Raw genomic sequence first — 24,492 nt, forward strand, 5'->3', positions numbered from 1 at the left:
CGTTCCACCCCCACTTGCTGGTGGCGGATGCGGGCATCTGGGGTACTTTTCTGCTGGGAGTTGCTTTTAGGCACCTAATCTGTGGGTTTTATTTATTTTTCCCCTCCCAGTTAGGTTGCCCTCTGAGATTCAAAAACTTCCCCCAGACCCGCCAGTGCCAGGGTTTCCTGGTGTTTGGAAACTTCCTCTATTAAGACTCCCTTCCTGGGATGGGTCTCCGTCCCTAGCTCTTTTGTCTCTCTTTTTATCTTTTATATTTTGTCCTACCTCCTTTCGAAGACAATGGGTTGCTTTTCTGGGCGCCTGATGACCTCAGCTAGCGATCAGAAGTTATTTTGTGAAGTTTGCTCTGCGTACAATTGTTCTTTCGATGAATTTGTAGGGGAGAAAGTGGTCTTCCCGTCCTATTCCTCTGCCATCTTGGCTCCTCCCAAGTTATTCCATTTTAATGGTAAATATATAAAATGGAAAAAACATGGACAATATAAAATTAGCCAGCCTTGTCATATGAGGAGGAAACTAAGAAAGTACACACATTTGATCTAACTGTCCTGGCAATTTAGACAATCATATGTGTGGTTAGCCTAAATACCAAAGAGAGTTGAGTGGGCAAGTGTTCAATGGATGTCTCTGAAGAGTTAGTTCATTGGCATGTTCAACCCACTCTACCTGAGGGAAGTTTTGAATTAAGTATGAAATTATCCAGCTCTTTGTTGCATTATGAATTTTATTGTCTTTCTTTATTAAGTATGAGGGAACCTTGAATGTTTAATGCATAACAAATTATTTTACATTTGTGAATCTACCTGGCTATGCCAGGGTAACAAGCAACCCCAATGTTTATTTGCAGCACTATTTACAATAGTCAAGAATTGAAATCAGCCTAAGTGTCCATCAACATATGGGTGGATAAAGAAGATGTGGTGTATATTTACAATGGAATATTACTCACCCACAAAAGAGAATGAAATGTAGCCATTTGCAACAACATGCCTCTTTCTCTCTTTGTCCTGGGACCCCTGTAATGCAAATGTTTATAATCTCAATTTGTCCCAGAGCTTTCATAAACTATCATTATTGTTCTGATTTCCACTATTTTGTCTTTCAGATTGTGTATGTGTTGTTCTGCATCATCTAATCTGTAGTTTATTCCCTCCAGTATATTATTTCAGTTATTGTATTCTTTAGCTCTTTTTTTATGTCAGTTTTATATTGATTGGTTCTTCTTTATATTTTTTAGCTTTGTTGAAATTCTTATTGTGTTCCTCCATTCTTCTGAGTTTGGTGTGTGACATTATGACTGTTGCTTTGGACTGTTTGGGCTTCTCCAGTGGCTCAGACATTAAAAGATCTGCCTGCCAATGGAGGAGACATGGAGACGTGGGGTTCTATCCCTGAGTTGGGAAGATCCCCTGGAGAAGGCAATGGCAACTCACTCCAGTATTCTTGCCTGGAGAATTCCATGGATTGAGGAGTCAGGCAGGTTACAGTCCCTGGGGTCACAAGGAGTCAGACATGACTGAGCAACTAACAGTTTCACTTTGTACTTTTTATCAGGCAATTGTTAGGTTGGTGCAAAAGTAATTGCAGTTTTACATTGTTGAACTTTGCCCTTTGATACTGGAATACATTCTTAAATGTGGTTATGTTATACATCATTTTAAATGCTCATTTCTCCCTTTGTTTGTTTGTTTTGCTGATGACTTATTACTTGCTATTTATTTTAGACTATAAAAATGATACTACACAAAAAGCAAATTTGAGTGATTTTTTTATTCAAGTTCAAAATGGGTTGTAAAGCAGCAGAGACAACTCTCGCAAAATCAACAACGCATTTGATGCAGGAACTGATAATGAACATACAGTGTGGTGGTGATTTAAGAAGTTTTGCAAAGGAGACAATAGCCTTGAAGATGAGAAGTGCAGTGGCTGGCCATCAGAAAGTGACAGTGTCGAATTAAGAGCAATCATTGAAGCTGATCCTCTTACAACTACATGAGAAGTTGCTGAAGATCTCAGTGTTGACCATTTTGTGCTAATTCAGCATTTGAAGCAAATTGGAAAGTTGAAAAAGCTTGGTAAGTAGTTACCTCATGAGCTGATCGAAAATCAAAAAATTTGTTGTTTTGAAGTGTCTTTTCTTATTCTACACAACAACAACAAAGCATTTTTTGATCAGATTGTGATGTGCGTTGAAAAGTGAATTTTATGTGACAACCTGCAATGTCCAGCTCCGGATGGACCGAGAAGAAGCTCCAAAGCACTTCCTAAAACCAGGCTTACACCGAAAAAGACCTGGTGTTCAGCTTGGTGGTCTGCTGACAGCATGATTCACTACAGCTTTCCTGCAAAACCTGTTACATCTGAGAAATATGCCCAGCAAATTGGTGAGATGCACTGAGAAACGCAATGCCTGCAGCTAGTGTTGGTCAACAGAAAGGGCCCAATTCTTCTGTGCATCACACAACCAAAGCTTCAAAAGTTGAACGATTTGGGCTACAAAGTTGTGCCTCATCCGCCATATTCACCTGACCTCTTGTCTACCAGCTACCACTTCTTCAAGCATCTCAACAACTTTTTGCAGGGAAAATGCTTCCACAATCAGCAGGAGGCAGAAAATGCTTTCCAAGAGTTCATCGAATCCTGAAGCATGGATATTTACGCTACAGGAGTAAACAAACTTATTTCTCATCAGCAACAATGTGTTGATTGTAATGGTTCCTATTTTGATTAGTAAAGATGTGTTTGAGGCTAGTTAAAATGATTTAAAATTCATGGTCTGGAACCACAATTACTTGTGTATCAACCTAATACTTATCTCCATTTCATTAGGATTTTTTTCATCAGGGTAAAACCATGGGTTTTATCTTGTTTTTCATTTGGAACAAACTCCTCTTTTTTGTTTGGTTTTCTGTGTTTGTTTCTATGGGTTAGACAAAGCAGTTACTTCTCTCAATCTTGAAGGTATGATCTTGAGTGGGAGCATCAGTTCAGTTCAGTCACTCAGTCATGTCTAACTCTTTGTGAGCCCATGGACTGCAGCACGCCAGGCCTCCCTGTCCTTCACCAATTCCCGGAGCTTGTTCAAACCCATGTCCATCAAGTCGGTGATGCCATCTGATCATCTAATCCTCTGTTGTCCTCTTCTCTTCCCACCTTCAATCTTTCCCAGCATCAGGGTCTCTTCCACTAAGTCAGTTCTTCTCATCAGGTGGCCAAAGTATTGGAGCTTCAACTTCAGCATCAGTCCGTCCAGTGAATATTCAGAACTGATTTCCTTTGGGATTGACTGGTTTGATCTCCTTGTAGTCCAAGGAACTCTCATGAAGTCTTCTCCAACACCACAGTTCCAAAGCATCAATTCTTTGGCACTCAGCTTTCTTCATGGCCCAACTCTCACATCCATACATAACTACTGGAAAAACCATAGCTTTGAATAGATGGACCTTTGTTGGCAAAGTAATGTCTCTGCTTTTTAATATGCTGTCTAGATTGGTCATAGCTTTTCTTCATCTTCTATGTCTTAATAGACTGCATGTGCTGGACAACTTTGGCAGGCTGGCTAGAGCAACAGACACTTTTCAAACTTTTGCCTCTGCACTGAGACTCAAGTGAGTAAGTTAGTGTACAAGCCTCTTAAGAGTCTCAGTTTAGTATAGTGCTCTAGCTCTACATGAGCCCTGCTGGTTTTTAAAGTCAGTTAAGGGAGCCTTGTCCTACCAGTGCTGGTACCAAAGGCTGAGGTGCCCAACATGGGGCTCGAACCCCTTGCTCCTTAGGACGTTCGAATTTGTGGTATCCCTTCCCACTTGTGGGTCCCTGCGCTGGTGGTATGTATACTGACTACTTTACACCTCTGCCACTTCTCTCCATCTTGATGTAGTTTTCAAAATTTTCCTTAATTTTGGGAGAGCCATTATACTAGTCTTCAGATATTTCTCAGAATGTGTTGTTCTATATGTAGTTGTAGTGTTGGTTTGTCTGTGGGAGGACATGAGCTCAGGATCTTCCCACTCTGCCATCTTGATCCCACCTGTCAGATGTTTTTATATTTCATTTGGGTTTTCAATGACTCAACCTTTAAAAAAATCGATTCTTATATTTATCTCTCATTTGTTAATTTCTGATTTTATATTGAATAAGTTAATCCCCTTTAATTTTTGTCTTAATTTATGAGTCTTTTTCTATATTTTAGACTTGAATGTTTAATGTATTTTTTTTTTCAAAAATGAAGTTGTCTAATGCTATGAATTTCATCTAAGCATAAAATATCTGTGTATCTTAAGTTTTAAACATAGTAGCCTCATTGTTATTTTTTTCTTCTAAGTAACCTGTATTTATAGTTTTTTCTTTATTTGATCTAGGAATTTTTCTTTAAAGTGTTTTCTTAAAATTTCTAAGAGATTTCTTTTATCATCTGGTCTTTTGTTGTTTATTTCTACTTGTATTGCATTTTGGTCTGACTGGGTGTAGGTGGCACCAGTGGTGAAGAACCCACCTGCCAGTGCAGGAGAGTTAAAAAACGTGGATCCAATCCCTGGGTCAAGAATACCCCCTGGAGAAGGTCAGGGCCACCCACTCTGGTATTCTTGCCTGGAGAATCCCAGAGACAGAGGAGCCTGGCGGGCTATAGTTCATAGGGTGTCAGAGAGTTGGACATGACTGAGGTGACTTAGCATGCACGCACATACCTACTTTAAATATTTCAATGTCATAAATATAAACATCATGAGTGCCTTATTTCCCCTGCGAATTGTGTAATTTATCAATATAAAGCACTGTTTTTTAATCACAATGATTTTTTTTTAAATTTCTAATTTGTCTGAGATTAACATTGCTAATTCTCCTTTATTTTTGTCTCTGCTAGTATATCTCATCTCTTTAAGATTTTATATCTTTTTAGTTGAGGGATGACTCCAGCAAATATAAATTAGTCGAATTTTTTCCCCTTAATCTGATACTGTTTGCCTTTTAATCGAAAAAATTAACTCATTCATGTTTTGAGTGTTAACTGATATTTGATTATATTCCTATCATTTTGTTTTGTGTGTCATAATAAATGTATTCTTATTTACTTCATTTTCTTTGTTGTATTTTGCATCATCACATGTTTAGTTTCCTTTTATGTTGACATTTCAGAATCTATTCATGTTATTGTTAATGTACTATATTTTAAAATTGTGCCTTGATTTTGGTGCCAATATCAAGAATAGAGTAGTACCTGTGGGATCCTCCTCCTGTCCCCAAATGAGACAATTATGAAAGCACATGTTGCCCTTCATCTTCCACATTTTGTTCAAGCAGTATGCAGTGTTGGTTACAGATATTCTAAGTTTTACATTATGACTGTTCACTTTCAAGAACTTACTCTTAACATTTACATTAAGCTTCACAAGCTTGTTAACAGTAACAACTATTTCGAATAAAAAGTTTTACTGGGTTCATTTCTCACAATTTTTTTTCATGATTACTCCTTTCTAGAAGTGTTTCAATTAGTTCTCTTTTTATGTAATGTGAAGTTGACATAGTATTCTGTGCCCCTGTGTATGTAATCATGCTTTTTTTTTTTTTTTTTATAAATCTCTATGGTGTTTCAACAACATTCAAATGTGGATGACTTTAGCCTGGCCATGCTCCCCAGTTTACCACAGTCTCAACTGCTGTCTCCTGGATGCTTTACTTCCTGCCTGCACAACAATTTGTGTTTATAAATTCTCTTCTAGACCTTCCTAAACGACATATAATTTCAAAAATCTAGGTGTTTAAAATATGATCCCAAGTTCTTACATGGAGTGACACTCTGCCTTTTTTTTCCTGGCCGTAGGCTTTGGAAGATCGAGTCTGGGAACTCCTGCAAGAAGCAGACAGGACTGCTGAAGAGAACAATGATCAGAGGCTGGTCTATGACGCCATGGCCGAAACTCTGGGCGAAGCATGGGCAGCCCTGGTCTCCATGCTTGAGAGAAGGAGGGAGCTTCTCAGATTGACCTCGGAATTTTTTGAAAATGCCTTGGAGGTTTGTTAAAAAGAGTTTCCCTTCTCCACTTCAGAGTAAATGGATGACACTCCTAAAAATCCTTTCTTTCTGAATAGACATTGAGATCAGATTTTTTTTTTAAACAGCAGAATAACCAAGTTATATACATTTAAACTTTGATTGTCAAAATAAAAGTTTTAGTATTTTGAATGTCTACCTTCAAACAAAAGATAAGTGCGATTAATTAAAATTGGCAAATATTAAGTAAAAATGGGAATTTTTACCCATAAGCCATTTTGATATATTTCTCTCTTTAGATTATAATGATAGAATTACTAAATCAAACAATTACCTCTGATTATAGGATTACTAGGAAATGCTGTTCTAACATGTTCCTGTTAACTAACAGTTGGAGGACGCAGTTTCTTCTGCTTCTTATGATAAGGCAACTGCAGAATAATAGTCCATAGAATGTTTGACTTGTCAGCATAGCATGTGATAGAGTACACTCTCTAAGGCATGTAGTTGAATTTCTGTAGTTTGAGCTCGTTGAAATATATGGAAGGAAAAAGTCCTGGACCTAAGAAGGTCATGATTTTTCTTGAATTCTGCAGTTTTTTGAAGAACCCAATTTCAAAATGTGAGACTCAAAGAACAGTCTCAAAGGAGGTGTTCTATTTAGTGTAAGGTAGTTACTGGAAATGTCACTTCTAACTTCTGTCAGGTGGCAGTTCATTCATTTTGATGTGAGGGCACTGCTTCATTATGACAAAGCCCTAGCTTTGAAAAATATGATATTTCCAAACTGAAAATTCAGGACTTAAATCCAAAATAATGAAAGAAAAAAGATTAGTAAAAGAACACTAAAATTGAGGTAGGCAATCTCATGTATCATGAACCCGTTTAAAAGTTAAAAGGAGGAGCAAAAACCTTATTGTAACTTTCAAGGTTTGTTTTTCACAGTTTGAACAATGAAGTCCAACGCACAGATTATTTCGGGAAAAAGTCCCATGGACAATTTTCTTTCCTGAAAAGAAATAAACCAGGTGAAATACACCTACAGGGGTCAGATTATAGCTACATCTGATTCATTTTGTCTTAGTAGGTGAGGTATAAGTATTAACTGCCCTTGAAATTCAGGTTGCCTGAGCACAGGAAGTTATCTTTTTTCAAACATGAAGTCTAATATTTGTTTCTCACTGTGTAGGAGCATTAATACTAGCTGATTTTCTATATGATGAGAAATGACTTCCATATATTACATAAAATAAAAGGAATTATACTTCCTAAGTCAACCCATAATTCAGCCCAGTACTCTGATTCCTAGTGAAAAAATGAAGTTTCTTATATTATCCTCCTTCCAATTTTGTGAACCATTTCATACTTAGCTGATGGAAAACTCCTACATGATTTTCCCTGCCCCTTGTATAAGCAAAACTAAGAATAGGGTCTTTGAAAAGTGTCCCCCTGTTGCCACTTCCATCCTATACTGACTGTAAAAAGAAGAAAAGTAGGGAAAAGAAAATATCCCTGAGATAAAGGTTAATATTAGAACATTAGGGAAGATTTTCTGAGTAAAGCACTGTTTCTTTATTGGGTTGTCTTTTTAAAAAGTATGTCAAACAACAAGTTGAAATATAGATATAAGTTACATGGCGGCTCCAAAATTTCTTGTAATGATCTATAGGAAAAGCCAAATCACCCCTCAGGGTTTTGTTTTTCCTTTGAAATTTCTCTTCAAAGAATATCCTTATAATGAACTGTTAGAAATAGAATGATTTAGAGATGTAAACAATGTATAGATAGGATCCCCTTAGTGAACTATGTGCATGCAGTTCTTTAGAAATGCAAAATGACTTGTTACTGCGTGGTTGATGGTTAGTACAAGATGACTTCAGACTCACAGGCTTAACTATCATATAGGTTATTCTCTTCTAAAACACTGTTCTTCAGTTTAGGAACACTGTCCCCAGTTGACAGTGGATGTCTATCTGCTGGTTCTAACAGGATGGTGAAAGCCTTCTCTGTATTTCAGAAGAGGGTGTGCTTAGCAATTGCTCTCTCATCTTTCCATGCCGTTTATAACTGGATTTTATATTGCTGTAATAATCAAACACGGTAGATCTTTAAATTGTCACATAAAAATATTAGATATCACGAAATCCAAAGATGAGAGTTTGGATAAAACTTGAAAAAGATGACAGGCACTGTGATAGACTTTTGTGTCTTTCTCACTGATACTTCTCTTTTATGAGTTTATTCTATACATCATCCAAAAGTGAATGTATTGATTTGAATGCTCTCATAAATGGTGATAGTTTCCTTTGAACTTTTATGCTGAAGTGAAAGAGTTATTTGTCTACTACTGTGGATATACTATGGGCTTCCCAGGTGAGGCAGTGGTACAAGAATCCACCTGCCAATGCAGGAGATGCAAGAGACGTGGGTTCCATTCCTGGGTCAGGAAGATTCCCTGGAGGAGGAAATGGCAACCCACTCCAGTATTCTTGCCTGGGAAATCCCACGGACAGAGGAGCCTCATGGGCTATAGTCCATGGGGTCCCAAAGAGTCAAACACGACAGAGCTACTGAGTGCGCGCACACACACACACACATATACTGTACTAGCATTACCGAGTGTGTTTTGCTGTTTTCTAAAATTTGCTTATTCCCCTGAGAATCTTGACATCACTTTGAGCATCTCCCTTTCATACTTCCTCTATGGAGAAATACAAAAAGAGAGGTTGGTCATGTTCCTTACCATTTAGGGTGTCAAGTAGCCATTCCCTGTTTTTTCCTTGAAGTAGAAGAGACATTTTCCACTTTTCTTTTTTATTGCATCTAATTTCATTTTTATTTGAATAAAGGTACATAAAATTATTGATAAAAAAATTCAAACAAAATTACAAATTATAGATTTAAAAGCTAAACGCTTGCCATTCCTCATCTGTCTCTAATCCTATTCCTTCTCACAAATATAACCCTTTGGTATGTTTCTATTTGGACCACTTTCTGTACAATAATATATGTATTTTGCTTTGTATAAGAAATAGGATTAGACATAATTTCTCAGCCCTAAAATCAAGTGTAGAGATGGGATTAGGCTATGTTCTGAGACTTAACATTTTTTAATTCTACATCTAATTATCGAGAAAAGAATCAACTATGTATTTCAACCTCTTTAAGTGGATTTTTAAGTTAAATTTACTAATAACTATGTAGGTTACTGGCTACACAAACTTTTGTAGGTTTCTTTTAACAAACATTGTGGTTGTTCTTTGAGAAACTGCTTTAGAATGTTGACAGCAGCTGTATTTGTTACATGGGACACAATAATTTTACTTGAAAATTTCAATAGACATTAGAACTGTAACCAGATGGGTTTATTTCAGCATACACATGTATTTCCAGGTATGAAAGAAATGCAAAGCAGACAGAGGAAAGTTCTTATCTCGGCACTTTGCAAATTGACTACATGGGCACACAAACCTCATACAAACATGTGAGCCAGCACATGCTCACACAAACACACACATCATCCCAGAAACACATACACAATCGGCTAGGCCAATAATTCATGGAAAACGTTTACATATAACTAAATGTGGCACTTCGGTTTTTATCTTTTCAAATGTGTTTCCCTTGTTATTTCTGTTGTAGTTTGCCATTAAAATAGACCAAGCAGAAGAGTTCCTCCAGAACACTCAGGAGTTTGAGAGTGCCGAGTCCTTGAAGTCACTCCTTCAACTTCATGAACATCATACCAAAGGCAAGAACTACCTGTCTTCCTCACATAAGCTTTTTTTCCCTTAATATTTATTTATTCGTTTTGGGTGCACCGAGTCTTAACTGCGGCCTGTGGGATTTTTGATCTTTGTTGCAGCATGCAGGATCTTTAGCTGTGGCATGTGAACTCGGTTGTGACATGTGGGGTAGAGTTCCCTTGCCAGGAATGGAACATGGGCCCCCTGCATTGGGAGCGCTGAGTCTTAGCCACTGGACCATCAGGGAAGTCCTTTCACATAAGCTTTTAAAAGTTCTCAGGATACTAACATGAGAATGCTCATGCATGAGAGCATATTTTTAATTTATCTGCTTATGAATACCTCAACTTGTTCCAAGTAAGGGTAAATAAAGCTTTATTTTTGGTCATCTTCTACAAGAAAGAACTAGTTGTAAATGATGCTAAAGGATGGTAGAAGAGCCTCTGGGAAGTTCAGTTATTCAGTCTGCTGGATCTTAGTTCCTGAGGAGGCGCCAGTGCCACCCTGCTCATCCCTGTATCCTCAGCATCTAGTGAGGTGCCAGCCCTGGGTGGAGCTTCATGAAATCTTTCCAGGTTAAATAAATGGTTGAATTCAGTGACTGTTCCTTCTAAGAGTCAGTAAATGAAGATCACCTTTTTAATAACAGCTCTTGATAAGGAAATTTCCTTTCACTATGGTGGTTAAAAGAAATAGTGAACTTTTTCCAGATGAAAGTCTAAGAAAACACTCTATAAAATTATTTTCAACTCCCCCTGAAACAACTATAAAGACAGCCTAGTTGTTAACCAACAGTTTGTGTGTTAGACCTTTCCCACCAGAATTTGGACTGGGCCAGCACTGTAGTAAGGAAGGAATTTGTGGAAGAATAGCTGTTTACTGTAATCTTTTACTGTGAAAGCAGATTAGATAATAAATAGGAACAATCACTTCTTTTCTTCCTAATGGATTCTTTTCTAATTATTACTGCCAAGTAGATCTGAGTACAAGTGGATAGCTTCCTGAACTCATTTGTCTCATTGTAACCCCATGGATAGAGGTGGCAGGCTGCAGTCCATGGGGCTGCAAAAGAGTCAGACACAACTTAGCGACTAAACAGCAATAGCAACTCCCCTTTTAGCTTCATAAACCTGATCATGCTGGATAGTGACAGAAGGTGTTTTTAAAACCACAAATAAATTTTGTATTTTTAACACCCTCCAAAGGAGCCTTATCAATGTATGGCAAAAACCACTACAGTATTGTAAAGTAATTAGCCTTTAACTAATATAAATAAATGGAAAAAAAAAGATCATTATTTTTCTAAAACTCAAAGATTAAAGGACTCAATCTTTCCTGTGTAAACTTTTTGAGATCCAACCACATATATGCATATAGTTCCAACAGTTATTGTTCTATAGGACCTGTCACTAACGGGGGTTATAAATAGCATCAAAAGTATCAGTGTTAGAGCAGTGGCGTGCCCATTTTTATATAGCAGCAGTCTAGCTGAGCCTAAATTGGGTAAACAGAATCACCCAAAATTCCTCTTAGGCTGGAAAGTGAATTGAGTATTGGCCACTGAGATGGGTTCTGTGGCCTCAATTCAATCTTCATCCCACCAACGTGACCATAATGCAGCAATTGTACCTCTGAAAACGTGACACTGATGGATGCTCTTGGTGAAGAGGTTTGGTACTAAGGCCATCACGTGACAGCATTTTCCAGAGAGACTGGAGGGGGAGGGGCTGTGGTGAAAGTGGAGGGACTTTTCCATAAGCATCTGGGATGAAGCTGGAAGAGGAAGTGCCCTTGTTAGTGCCACTAATGCCGTTGTTAGTGTTAGCTCTTTGAGTTACTAGGATCTGTGGCTCAGTGAGCCATTTGTCACAGGGCACAAGCTGCTGTGTTTGGAGGGCTTAGGCTGCAAGGCGTTGGCCTCCAGCTGATGGTGGGACGGATGCCCTGCCTTCCAGGGGAGTCCACCAGACCTCCTCTTACTCTGGAAAAATGGGTAACAGTGCTAGCCAAAGATAAGAATCATACTTTACTTTTGTGATGACAAAATAGTCTTCCATTCTGGGGGCATGTTTATCATGACATTTTTGTGTTCCTCTGTGTAACACTTGAAGCACTAAGATTGTAGGAGGCTCTCGTCAGGATATCTGGCTCCCACTTCATATCCCCAAGGTAGCTTCAAGGGCTTTGTTTTCATAAAATGGGAGTTGGTGAAGTTTATTAATCAACTAATTCAGTGGGATATAATTAAGATTAGCTGATTTGAAATGCATATTCAAGAGCAAAACTCTCATTTTCAGTTAAGGACATTGTATCTTCTTAGTTCATTTAGGATGCAGTAACAAAATACCATGGATTAGGCAGCTTATCAACAGCAGAATTTTATTCCTCACAGTTCTGGAGGCTGGATGTCTGAGATCAGGGTGATGGTATGGTTGAGTAAGGGCCTTCTTCTGGGTTACAGACTCCTCATTGTGTCCTCACATGGCATAAGGGGTTGGGGAGCTCCATGAGATCTCTTTTATAAGGACACTAATCCCATTCATGAGAGCGTCATCCTCAGGACCTATTCACCTCCCAAAAGTCCCATTTCCTAATATTATCACATTGAGCATTAGGATTTCAGTATATGAATTTTAGGAAGGACGCACATTCAGATCACATCAATATCTATTACCTTTAAATTTAGGAAAATAAATTACAGCTAGACTGTAATGTATAATTATAATATTATAATATAATAAATAAATACTAAATTATAATAGGACTTCCCTGGTAGCTCAGTGGTAAGGAATCCTCCTGAAAATGTCAGAGGTCCAAGCTCTATCCCTGGATTGGGAAGATCCCCTGGAGAAGGAAATGGCAGCCCACTCTAGTATTCTTGCCTGGGTAATCCCATGGACAGAGGAGCCTGATGGGCTACTGTCCAAGGGGTGGCAAAAGAGTCAGACATGACTTGCAACCAAATAAGAACATAATTATAGTTAGGAATTATCATAAGATTCTGAGATGTTGATTAATGAGTAGCACAAAATGTAACTATTAGGAACAATAGTTAAATATGACTGGAAAAACTACAATCAAACCTACCTCTAATATTCACTGTATTTAAATTTACTTCAAAACCTATACTTTTTTCTTATTCAGCAATGCCAAGGATGTGTTGCATGTTGGAGACTTATTTTGTAACATTTCAGACATTAGAACCAGGATGAATGCATGGAAGATTTTACCCTCTGGAAAATTACAGAATAAGTTCATTCCCTACACTATGTGACAGTCTTTGAAATAGTTGAAGACTAAATGTCCTATGTAATCTTTCATTTGGGTGAAACATGCCTAGTTAGTTTAAGTCTTTCAACAAATAATTTCCAGATGGCTTACCAGTCTGGTTGCTCTCAACTCAACAACACATAATTAAGCCAATATTTTCTGAACCCATGCCAGGTGAGAAACCCAGAGGCCTGTGTATTGAAGAGTGCCTGGCCTTTGTCATCAGGGAGCCTACAGGTTAATGGGGGGTGCATACATTTATTGGTGAATTTTGTTTCCTATGAGTTCTTCTGATTTACCACCCAGCATATTGTGTAGTAATAATTTTTTATTTCCCTATTTGTCTACATTACCAGATTATATGATTCTGGAGGAGTGGAATGAGTACATCTCAGAATCTCCAGGGTTTAGAATAAGATCCAACTCAAAGTATGTTTATTGAGTATTATTTGTATATAATCCCAATTTAAGACTCAGGAGCATGATGTAAAAGTGAGCAATAACTGTTGGTAAGAATGTAAATTGATACAGCCACTATGAAGAACAGCATGGAAATTCCTTAAAACACTAGGACTAGAACTACCATGTGGCCCAACAATCCCACTGCTGGGTGTATACCCTGAGAAAATCATAATTGAAAGAAGATGCATGGACCCGTGTTCATGGCATCACCTTTTACAATAGCTAGGACATGAAAGCAACCTAGAGGTCCACTGACAGATGAATGGATAAAGAAATTGCGCTACACATATACAATGGGATATTATCCAGCTATAAAAAAGAACACATTTGAATCAGTCCTAATGAACCAGATGAAACTAGAGCCTATTATACAGAGTGAAATAAGCCAGAAAGAGAAAGACAAACATTACCTTTACATTGAAGAGCTTACTATGATACTGTAAGTGGTTACACACACACACACACACACACAGAAAGTATGGGCAGGTGGCAGGGTTTCCACATATTCCTTATGCTTTGATACCTTTCATTAACCAGCTCTTAGACACAAAATGTCAAAATGTGACCCTGATGCTTTTTAAAAAGGAGAAAGACAAATATTAATGCATATGTATGGAATCTAGAAAGATGGTACTGATGAACCCATTTGCAGGCAGCACTGGAGATACAGACATAGAGAACAGACTTGTGGACACAGTGGGGAACAGAGAGGGTAGGATGAAATGAGAGAGTAGCATGGAAACGTACATTACCATATGTTAAATACATAGCAAGTGGGAATATGCTAGGTGACCCAGGGAACTTAACCCGTGCTCTGTGACAATCTAGAGGGCAGGGATGGGATGGGAGGTGAAAGAGGGGTTCAGGAGGGAGGGGACGTATGTATACCTTGGCTGATTCATGTTGGTGTATGATAGAAACCACAATATTGTAAAGCAATTATCCTCCAGTAATAAAAGAATTTTTAAAAAATGAGCAATAAAGTACTACAGGGACATTAAGAAGGAGAAAACTTTTTCTAAGCTCTCAAGAATCACAATTCCACCCTCCAGTTTTCCAATGGCCTTTTTATAATGGACATAATGCCTAAAAAGCTTCCTTACAGGAACAATCATATTATGACTTCCTTTATCTTAAATTTCTACATATATTTTAAATGTCTGAGATATAGGTACTTTGTGGTCTATTATACTATTCAGTATTTTCTCTACATTTGTATAATTTAAAAATATTCATTGAATAAATTTAAGAAACACTATCACATTGTGTAACATTTGGAATATTTAAAAATACATTTGAAAGAAATATCACCCATGTAGTCAATGTCAAAATGTGATGTTGATGCTTTTTAAAAATTGCTCATTTGAATTTTAACAAGCTTTAAATTCAATTTAACTTGTGTATACCCCTCATTGATCCATCTTGACTTTGTTATTTATATTTCATAATTAGGTATTTTAGTATAATAATTACTTTAATATTGCTTTTTTAGATATAGTGCCAATTAACCAAAACAAACAAAAATTTATTCAATATCTAGAAGGCTCACATCACAGGGTATTGTGTGGTAAGTAGGGTTTGTATACACAGAAAAACACAGTCTTTAAGTGCACTATAGAGATTTTATTTTTTGAAGGTCATGATATATCTAGACAGTTTACCCTTGAGGAAAATACATCACTTTGTGTGATCAAATGTTAGAATAAATAACTAGAAATACATAGTTCAGTTCAGTTCAGTCACTCAGTTGTATCTGACTCTTTGCAACCCCATGGACTGCAGCACGCCAAGCCTCCCTGTCCATCACCACCTCCTGGAGTTTACTCAAACTCATGTCCGTTGAGTCAGTGGTGCCATCCAGCCATCTCATCCTCTGTCGTCCCCTTCTCCTCCTGCCCTCAACCTTTCTCAGCATCAGGGTCTTTTCAAATGAGTCAGCTCTTCACATCAGGTGGCCAAAGTATTGGAGTTTCAGCTTCAACATCAGTCCTTCCAATGAACACCCAGGACTGATCTCCTTTAGGATGGACTGGTTGGATCTCCTTGCAGTCCAAGGGACTCTCTCAAGAGTCTTCTCCAACACCACAGTTCAAAAGCATCAATTCTTCGGCGCTCAGCTTTCTTTATAGTCAACTCTCACATCCATACATGACTACTGGAAAAACCATAGCCTTGACTAGACGGACCTTTGTTGGCAAAGTAATGTCTCTGCTTTTTAATATGCTGTCTAGGTTGGTCATAACTTTCCTTCCAAGGAGCAAGCGTCTTTTAATTTCATGGCTGCAATCACCATCTGCAGTGATTTTGGGGCCAAAAAAATAAAGTCAGCCAAGTTTCCATTGTTTCCCCATCTATTTGCCATGAAGTGATGAAACCGGATGCCATGATCTTAGTTTTCTGAATGTTGAGCTTTAAGCCAACTTTTTCACTCTCCTCTTTCACTTTCATCAAGAGGCTCTTTAGTTCTTCACTTCCTGCCAAAGGGTAGTGTAATCTGCAAATCTGAGGTTATTGATATTTCTCCCGGCAATCTTGATTCCAGCTTGTGCTTCATCCAGCCCAGCGTCTCTCATGATGTACTCTGCATATAAGATAAATAAGCAGGGTGACAATATACAGCCTTGGCATATTCCTTTCCCTATTTGGAACCAGTTTGTTGTTCCATGTCCAGTTCTAACTTTTGCTTCCTGACCTGCATACAGATTTCTCAAGAGGCAGGTCAGGTAGTCTGGTAATCCCATCTCTTTCAGAATCTTCCACAGTTTATTGGGATCCATATAGCTGAAGGCTTTGGCATAGTCAATAAAGCAGAAATAGATGTTTTTCTGGAACTCTCTTGCTTTTTCGATGATCCAGCGGATGTTGGCAATTTGATTTCTGGTTCCTCTGCCTTTTCTAAAACCAGCTTAAACATCTGGAAGTTCACGGTTCACATATTGTTGAAGCCTGACTTGGAGAATTTTGAGCATTACTTTGCTAGCATGTGAGATGAGTGCAATTGTGCAGTAGTTTGAGCATTCTTTGGCATTGTATTTCTTAGCGATTGGAATGAAAACTGACCTTTTCCAGTCCTGTGGCCACTGCTAAGTTTTCCAAATTTCCTGGCATATTTGAGTGCAGCACTTTCACAGCATCATCTTTTAGGATTTGAAATAGCTCAACTGGAACTCCATCACCTCCACTATCTTTGTTTGTAGTGATGCTTCCTAAGGCCCACTTGACTTCACATTCCAGGTTGTCTAGCCCTAGGTGAGTGATCACACCATCATGGTTATCTGATGAAGATAATCATGAAGATATTTTTTTGTACAGTTCTTCTGTGTATTCTTGCTACTCTTCTTAATATCTTCTGTTTCTGTTAGGTCCATACCATTTCTGTCCTTTATCGAACCCATCTTTGCATGAAGTGTTTCCTTGGTATCTCTAATTTTCTTGAAGAGATCTCTAGTCTTTCCCATTCTATTGTTTTCCTCTATTTCTTTGCATTGATCACTGAGTAAGGCTTTCTTATCTCTCCTTGCTATTCTTTGGAACTCTGCATTCAAATGGGTATATCTTTCCTTTTCTCCTTTGCTTTTCACGTCTCTTCTTTTCACAGCTATTTGTAAGGCCTCCTCAGACAGCCATTTTACTTTAGAATTTCTTTTTCTTGGGGATGGTCTTGTTCCCTGTCTCCTGTACAATGTCACAAACTTCTGTCAATAGTTCTTCAGGCACTCTGTCTATCAGATCTAGTTCCTTAAATATATTTCTCATTTCCACTGTATAATCATAAGGGATTGGATTTAGGTCATACCTGAATGGTCTAGTGTTTTCCCCCACTTTCTTCAATTTAAGTCTGAATTTGCCAATAAGGAGTTCATGATCTGAGCCACAGTCAGCTCCTGGTCTTGTTTTTGCTGACTGTATACAGCTTCTCCATCTTTGGCTGCAAAGAAAATAATCAATCTGATTTCAGTGTTGGCCATCTGGTGATGTCCATGTGTAGAGTCATCTCTTGTGTTGTTGGAAGAGGGTGTTTGCTATGACCAGTGAGTTCTCTTGGAAAAACTCTATTAGCCTTTGCCCTGCTTCATTCTGTACTCCAAGGCAAAATCTGCCTGTTACTCCAGGTGTTTCTTGACTTCCTACTTTTGCATTCCAGTCCCCTATAATGAAAAGGACATCTTTTTTGGATGTTAGTTCTAAAAGGTCTTGCAGGCCTTCATAGAACTGTTCAACTTCAGCTTCTTCAGCATTACTGATCAGGGCATAGACTTGGATTACCGTGATATTGAATGGTTTGCCTTGGAAATGAACAGAGATCATTCTGTCATTTTTGAGATTGCATCCAAGTACTGCCTTTCGGACTCTTTTGTTGACTATGGTGGCTACTCCATTTCTTTTAAGGGATTCCTGCCCACAGTAGTAGACACAATGGTCATCTCAGTTAAATTCACCCATTCCAGTCCATTTTAGTTCGCTGATTCCTAGAGTGTTGACATTCACTCTTGCCATCTCCTGTTTGACCACTTCCAATTTTCCTTGATTCATGGACCTAACATTCCAGGTTCCTATGCAATATTGCTCTTTACAGCATTGGACCTTGCTTCCATCACCAGTCATATCCGCAACTGTGTGTTGTTTTTGCTTTGGCTCTGTCCCTTCATTCTTTTGAAGTTATTTCTCCACTGATCTCCAGTAGCATATTGGGCACCTACTGACCTGGTGAGTTCATCTTCAGTGTCCTATCTTTTTGCCTTTTCATACTGTCTGTGGGGTTCTCAAGGCAAGAATACTGAAGTGGTTTGCCATTCCCTTCTCCAGTGGACCACATTTTGTCAGAACTCTCCGCATAAACTTTTAAAAAATGTTAAGGTGTAAGAAACTGACAGAGGAAGAACCAAAGGAACTGACAGAGAAAACATAGAGAACAATTTATCCACTTCAGGGGCCTCAGTGGTAGAAGGTGACAGACTGACCATGGTCTAGGTGCATTTTGCAAGTTGACCTGGGCTCAGGAGGCTCCATGCCTGCGGTACCATGGTCGTGGTTATACTGTTTTGGCAGAAATTGAAACAGAAAACCAGAAAAAGATGCAAATGAAAATTGTGGGTAGTTATGTGTATTTTGTGGTGATTAGAACAGGTTGGCCTGACCTACTGTCAGTCTACAATACCCTGAGCCTGGAAAGCTCTGCTTCCCTCTCTTATTTGAAAAGTCTGGTAGGTAAGAGCTAGTTAATGGAAGGAAGAAAAGCATATGGCATGTGTGCAAACCCCACACCTGCCTGTACTTCCTGGATGTGTGTAACTGTTCACAGTATCATTCACACTCCTCAGTGTAAAGGAAATATGCGTACCTATACATAGAGAATCAGATGTACTATTGATTACATTAAGACTCTACAAATCAAAACTCTTCAGTTTGATAGGCAAGGACTTCTATAACCTGTTTCCACCTCATTTTTGAGTTCTTTCTTTCCCTTCTGCATAACAATTTTTTTCTAGACAGATATGTTTTTTTTTCTTTTCTGTCCCTGCTTCTCCCATTTTTTCATGTTTGCTTCCACTTCTCCATGTGAGAGATATACTTTAGTTTTAATCCGCTCCTTGAGATTTCTTCTTCTACGTGGTTTATCTTATTCCTCGTCCTGCTTCAAGAATATGGTTGTTTTTGTTGTTTGTTACTTTGTGTTATTAGTTCTCAGTCACATTGCCCAGTGTACCTAACCCCGCCTTTCTTGCTCTGAGCAGATAACATTGTCTAATACTTTATTGGACAAATCTAGGTCATGTAGCATAAACTGTTTCAAATCCTTTCCTTTTAATCTCAGAATACATCAGTTTCTCTTTAGCTCTCAAAAAAAGGTGTCAGTGAAGAGTCAGTTGGCCCAACCACCACAGTCATTGCTGCGTCGTTAACGGCCAGATGCTAGAATGCTAAAGTAGAGAGCCACAGTGCAGTGAGAAGAACCCAGAGCTACTGACTAGAATATGTGGCTTCATTGGCACCCCACTCCAGTACTCTTGCCTGGAAAAATCCCAGGGACAGAGGAGCCTGGTAGGCTGCAGTCCCTGGGGTCGCTGCAAGTCAGACACGACTGAGCGGCTTCTCTTTCACTTTTCACTTTCATGCATTGGAGAAGGAAATGGCAACCCACTCCAGTGTTCTTGCCTGGAGAATCCCAGGGACAGGGGAGCCTGATGGGCTGCTGTCTAAGGGATCACACAGAGTCGGACACGACTACAGCGACTCAGCAGCAGCAGCAGCAGTCCATTTCTGGGTTTCCCAAATGACACTTGGGTAAAGAATTTGCCTGCCAATGCAGCAGACAAAGAGACCCAGTTTGATCCGCAGGTCAGGAAGATTCCCTGGAGTAGGAAATGACAATCCACTCCAGTATTCTTGCCTGGAGAATCCCAGGGACAGAGGAGCCTGGTGGGCTACAGTCCGTGGGGTTGCACAGAGGCGACACGACTGAAGTGACTTCGCACGCACAGTCCCTCTCTGATAGTGTTACATACTTACTCTCTGGGTACCCTTCACTGTTCTCCCATCTGAAAATAAAAGGCCATGTCTTCAACTCTGCTGATGGTTTATCCTTATTTTTCTTTTAGCCACAAATGTTTCAAAGATTGTCCTTTCTTTTTGACTTCACTTCATCATTATTTCCCACTTCTCAACCTGGTAACGTGGCTTTTGTTTCTATTACTTACCCATCTCAAAACCCCAAGTCTTCCCAACATCTCTTTTTTATCTCTCTGAAGGACTGCTGATCTCTGGCATCTTTAGTTTTCATAATTCTTCCCCCTTTTTAATACGTTTGATTTCAGTGACTTCTCTGGTGGCTCAGACGGTAAAAGCATCTGCCTACAATGCGGGAGACCCAGGTTCAGTCCCTGGGTCAGTAAGATCTCCTGGAGAAGGAAATGACAACCCACTCCAGTACTCTTGCCTGGAAAATCCCATAGACGGAGGAGCCTGGTAGGCTATAGTCCATGGGGTTGCAAAGAGTTGAACACAACTGAGCGACGTCACTTTCAGGCAAGCTTTCTACAAAAATTATTGAACATCTCCCTGTGCCAGTCACTACTCTAGTGCTAAGGATACAGTCATGACCCCTGTCCTCATATTGCATTGGAGCCTTGTGACAAAAACAGACATTAGTCAACTAACCTGACATATAAATATAGAACTCTAGCTGTGATAAGAGCTGTGAACGAGAGGAACATTGTGTTATGGGAACACTGAATAGGAAGATGTGTTCTAGTCTGATTTCTCCTTTGAGAAATTGAGCATTGACTAAGACTTGAAGTATGCATAGAGTAAACGTAAAGAAGTAAGGGATGAGGAGAATGGTGTACCTGGCCAAGAATGTAGTGAAAACTCCTGGGGCAACAGGGAGTCAACTGTGTGTGAGATTAGGAAGATATGGATGAAGATAAAGAGATTGAGACCATCTGAAAGGAAGATAAGGACCAGACTGCCAGAACTGAAATCATGTTAAGGGGTCTGTCCTTAATTCAAAGACAATGGGAAGCCATTGGGATGGGGTGTGTGTGTGTGTGTGTGTGTGTGTGTGTGAGAGAGAGAGAGAGAGAGAGAGACATACTGTGCTTAGAAGCAATCTTTCTGGCTAATATATGGATTGAAGAGGAGATGCAACTAAGAGATGACTACACAAATTCAGGGAACAGATGATACTTTCTGTTGTGGATATGGGCTTCCCAGGTGGCACAGTGTTAAAGAATCTGCCTCCTAAGGCAGGAAACACAGGATCTTCCTCCCTGGGTCAGGAAGATCCCCTGGAGGAGGAAATGGCAACCCACTCCAGTGTTCTTGCCTGGAGAATCCTATGGACAGAGGAGCCTGGCAGGCTACAGTCGATGGGGTCGCAAAGAGTCAGACTCGACTGAGCACATGTACACACAAGTTCAGGGAACAGATGATGCTTTCTGTACTGGGGATAGAGAAAAATAGACAGATGCAGGAGATAGAAAGTGAAATTGACAGGTCTCAATAGAGATGAAATTAGGGTGAGGGATATGTCATGCTTGTCTGCTGGGTTTCTGACTGTGGAGAGTGGATAGTTTCCCAGTTGCTCTTCCAGTTGATCCCAAAGTGAGGTTGCTCTTGCAGTGCTACTCTCAGCTCCCTTTTCTACACTCTCTCCCTCGATGGCCCTTTAATTTTCAGGCTTAAGCTGCCATTTCGACAAGATGTTGCCCAAACCCAAAATGCTATTTACTCCAGAGGGCACAAGTTGGTGGCCCATTTGCCAGAGAGCCATGTTCTGTTTATCCTTCAGTATTCTTTTCAATTTAAAAATACAAATTATAAAACATTTAAAAATCAGAAACTTTTACCAAAAAATCCATATTTATAACTCTCTAACATTTGGAAACCCCATCAACTCTGAACCCATATTCTCTCATGTCCGCAGTTGATTGACACTAGTGACGGCTGATCCTGTGAGTCTAAGCACATATTTTCCACTTTGCCGTAGTCTCTGGCATCTGGGCACCTGGCCAGCACAGCCACTGAGCTCTTGTTTGGTCACTGAAGGCACTGGCTTTGAAACCTCAGATTTAGTCCAGTCACCTCAGGATGTAGAGTGTGCGAAGGAGAGGAGGCGCTTTAACCAGCATCATACCACTAAAAACGAACTCAACCAGTGCTCAAATCTCAGAGTCTTTCCACTCCCTGTACTGATTTATGCTAATGCTGAAAACTTCAGCCTCCTACCACTCGGCAGTTGGCATCATAGCAATTGTTAGGCTGAGATATCTGACCAGTTCAATCAGAGACATTTTATGTTTACGTATTTGAATCCCTTATTTGTAATAGAGGTTTACATATATTTTAAATGATATGAAAAGTCCAACTATTACTATATAAGAGCTTGCTCATATCACTGTTGTTTGTTTGTTTGTTTCTCTAGAACTCTTAGAACGATCTCTAGCCCTTTTAAACAAAAGTCAACAACTCACTGACTTCATAGAAAAAATCAAGTGTGATGGACCTAATGTAAATGCTGAGATGATTCAGGGAGCTCAAAACAGCTGCCTGAAGATCGACAGTCTTCTTGAACTTCTCCAAGACAGGAGGCGGCAACTAGACAAGTACCTGAAGCAACAGCAGCAGGAACTGAGTCAGGTTCTGCGGATGTATCAGTGGGACCAACAGGAAAGTCAGGTAACCTCAAGGGGCACTGATGGCATCCTGACCTTGGCTAGTGAGATTGGCTTGTTATGTGGATGATCACTGTCATGGTCAAATCCTTTGGTCTTTGGTCCAAAGTACCATGTTGCTTTCCCAAGCAAGTAATATAAAAACAAAGATTTTATTTCTTTTCATTGTAATCCTCATTTTTTTTTTTTTTAATTCTTTAAAATTTTTTTTTCATTTATTTTTATTAGTTGGAGGCTAATTACTTTACAATATTGTAGTGGTTTTTGCCATACATTGACATGAATCAGCCATGGATTTACATGTGTTCCCCGCAATCATTGTAATCCTCATTTTTTTAAATGGGAGGATATCCACTGGCAGTTTTGAAAATGACTAGGTCCTATTGTTGGATTTGCTTTCTTGTTTCCATCCAGGTCACTACTTTTAGATACATTTTTTTTTGAAATTGGGAAACGTTCATTGTGATTTTCTTGAATGTTGGAGATGTGCAATGGTGCTGAATTGTACTAGATTGTTGCTAATGCCAGTGAAAGTCTATCAGCCTAAAATAGAGATAATGTTCTTAGAGGAGCAGTCCGATACCAAGGAAGAAATATAACCTTGGCCTATGGTTGGATGCTCAGTGGTTAGAGGGGTTTGGAGTGGGAGGTTGATGAGCACAGGCTTGTCAGAGCTCATTACCCAGACTATCGGCCCAGCGCTGGTCATTTGTCACTGTGTTTGCTGTACGTTCCTTGTGTCCCAATCACTTGAGAGTAAGAGTGGATAGAACATTTTGCAAAACCCCAGGTCAAATAGGTTGGATATTTATTGCTATGTTTATAACTGCCCCAGTCCCATGCTTTAACCCATACAGATTAAGTGGAAGGAATTTTTAGGGAGAAATGATGTGGAAGTAGGTATCCTGGTCTAGATGCATAAGAAAGATGCATACTTTATATTATTGCTCCAGTCTAAACTGGAGAGATTGACATAACAAATATGAGTCCAGGAGAGCTGGTTCTTTCAAGCTGGAAAAATGAGGATTTAAATGACAACTAACCTTTCAGGTAATACTTACTGAGTACCCACTGTTTGCGGTACTGCTGTGCTTAGTCGTTCAGTCATGTCTGACTCTTTGCGACCCCATGGACTGTAGTCTGCCAGGCGCACCTACTGTATACCAGGTCCTACTATAAGTACTGGGGATACACAACATACAAGATAAAGTCTTTTTCCTCTAGTGATTTTCCTTCAATACATTTCCTGAGGAATTTCCCTTCTAATCCTAAGCATTTTCTAATGCTTATCTGTCAATAACCTCAGCACTACTGACAGTTGGTGCTAGGTAATTCCTTTGGGAGGCTGTCCTGGGCACTCTAGTGTGGTGAGCAACATTCCTGGCCTTCTATCTATCAGATGCCAGTAGAATATACTCTAATTGTAACAACCAAAAAGGTCTCCAGACATTGCTAAATGTCCCCTGGGGGGCAAAATTACCCCCAGATGAGAACCATGGTTCTAGTGCTTTTTGTTGTTATTGTTCAGTTGCTAAGTCATGTCTGACTCTTTGTGACCCCGTGGACTGTAGCCCTCCAGGCCCCTCTGTCCATGAGATTTGCCTTCTAGAATACTGAAGTGGGTGGCCATTTCCCCTTCCAGGGGTACAATAATAAACAAATGAACAATGACAAGTGCTATAAAGAAGATTAACTAGGGCAGTGAATTTTGCCTTTTGTTGATCTACTTTTAATCAGAGAAGGAATCATAGAAGGCCTCTCTGAGGAGGTGTCATTGGACAGACACCCAAATGCAGACACCGCCAGACACATAGTCATCTTGCATTTTGTCACCTCCTCCTCTAAG

General features: G+C 39.4%; 1 protein-coding gene across 7 annotated transcripts in view; it reads left to right on the plus strand.

The window, feature by feature from the left end:
* CCDC141 (coiled-coil domain containing 141) overlaps positions 1-24,492 on the plus strand; it is a 224,136-nt gene that overhangs the window by 54,181 nt on the left and 145,463 nt on the right. For all 7 annotated transcript variants that reach the window (XM_043894547.1, XM_043894545.1, XM_043894543.1 and 4 more), the window contains 3 exons: positions 5,825-6,016; positions 9,638-9,746; positions 22,397-22,650. In XM_043894547.1, coding sequence (XP_043750482.1) covers positions 5,825-6,016; positions 9,638-9,746; positions 22,397-22,650 — 555 coding nt within the window. The remainder of the gene's footprint in view (positions 1-5,824; positions 6,017-9,637; positions 9,747-22,396; positions 22,651-24,492) is intronic.

This window comes from Cervus elaphus, chromosome 33, assembly GCF_910594005.1.
Source record: "Cervus elaphus chromosome 33, mCerEla1.1, whole genome shotgun sequence".
Classification (NCBI taxonomy): domain Eukaryota; kingdom Metazoa; phylum Chordata; class Mammalia; order Artiodactyla; family Cervidae; genus Cervus; species Cervus elaphus.